General features: G+C 47.6%; 1 protein-coding gene across 1 annotated transcript in view; it reads right to left on the reverse strand.

Moving 5' to 3' along the window:
• LOC107298381 (filamin-C) overlaps nt 1–1,226 on the reverse strand; it is a gene marked incomplete at its 5' end in the record, with an annotated part of 60,535 nt that continues 59,309 nt past the window's right edge. Inside the window, one exon of the mRNA XM_015827756.1 lies at nt 1–188. Within this exon, the coding sequence (XP_015683242.1) occupies nt 1–188 (188 nt within the window). The remainder of the gene's footprint in view (nt 189–1,226) is intronic.

The following is a 1,226-nucleotide window of genomic DNA, read 5'->3' on the forward strand; positions in this document are numbered from 1 at the left end:
CTAGGGCACGCTGACTTGGTAGGGGCTGCCGGGCACGCCCTCGTCCCCCCACTTGACGATGAGGATGTAGTCGCCCTTCTCTTTGACGGTGTAGGTCACGCTGTAGACCCGGTTGCCCATGTGCTTGACGTAGACCTCGTCGCAGGGGGTCTTGGGCCCGTGGACCCCCACCATCAGCATGTTGGTGCCTGCAAGGAGTCACAGAACGGCACGGTCACCGAGGAGGAAGGGGCCTTCGGAGGTCATCTAGTCCAACCCCTCTGCTCAGGCAGGAAACCCTATGCCAGGGGTAGGCAACCTTGGCTCTTTTATGAGTCATAAAAGAGCCAAGGTTGCCTACCCCTGCCCTATACCATTTCAGACAAGTGGCTGTCTGATATATATGATATATGATATATATGATATAATAATAATAATAATAATAATAATAATAATTATTATTATTATTAAAAAAAACAACGTTGGAGGGGACCTTGGAGGTCATCTAGTCCAACCCCTCTGCTCAGGCAGGAAACCCTACACCATTCCAGACAAGTGGCTGTCTGATATATATGATATATGATATATATGATATATATATAATAATAAAGTTGGAAGGGACCTTGGAGGTCATCTAGTCCAACCCCCTGCTCAGGCAGGAGACCCTATACCATTTCGGACAAATGGCTGTCCAGTCTCTTCTTAAAAACCTCCTGTGTTGGAGCATCCACAACTTCTGGAGGCAGGTTGTTCCACTGGTTAATTGTTCTCACTGTCAGGAAGTTTCTCCTCTACCATTCCAGACTAGTGGCTGTCTGATATATATGACATATATATATTATCAGAATAACAGAGTTTGGAAGGGACCGTGAAGGTCTTCTAGTCCAACGCCTGCTCAAGCAGGAGACCCTAATGCCATTCCAGACAAATGGCTGTCTGATAAATGAGTTATGAGATATGATAAATAGATTGTCAGAGTAACAGAATAACAGAGTTGGAGGGGACCTTGGAGGTCATCTAGTCCAACCCCCTGCTCAAGCAGGAGACCCTATTGCAATTTCAGACAAATGGCTGTCCAACACTGGTCATTCTCCGCTCTACAACTGTTCACTTAGTGACCGTTCAAAGTTGCGACGGCCCCGAAAAGAGCGACTGGTGACCCAGTTCTCACACTTACGACCGTTGCCGCCTCCCACAGGGTCACCTGATCAAAATTCAGACGCTCGGCAACCGCCTCACATGTATGA

Source organism: Protobothrops mucrosquamatus, unplaced genomic scaffold (assembly GCF_001527695.2).
Source record: "Protobothrops mucrosquamatus isolate PMUCROS unplaced genomic scaffold, P.Mucros_1.0 scaffold3931, whole genome shotgun sequence".
NCBI classification, from domain to species: Eukaryota; Metazoa; Chordata; class Lepidosauria; order Squamata; family Viperidae; genus Protobothrops; species Protobothrops mucrosquamatus.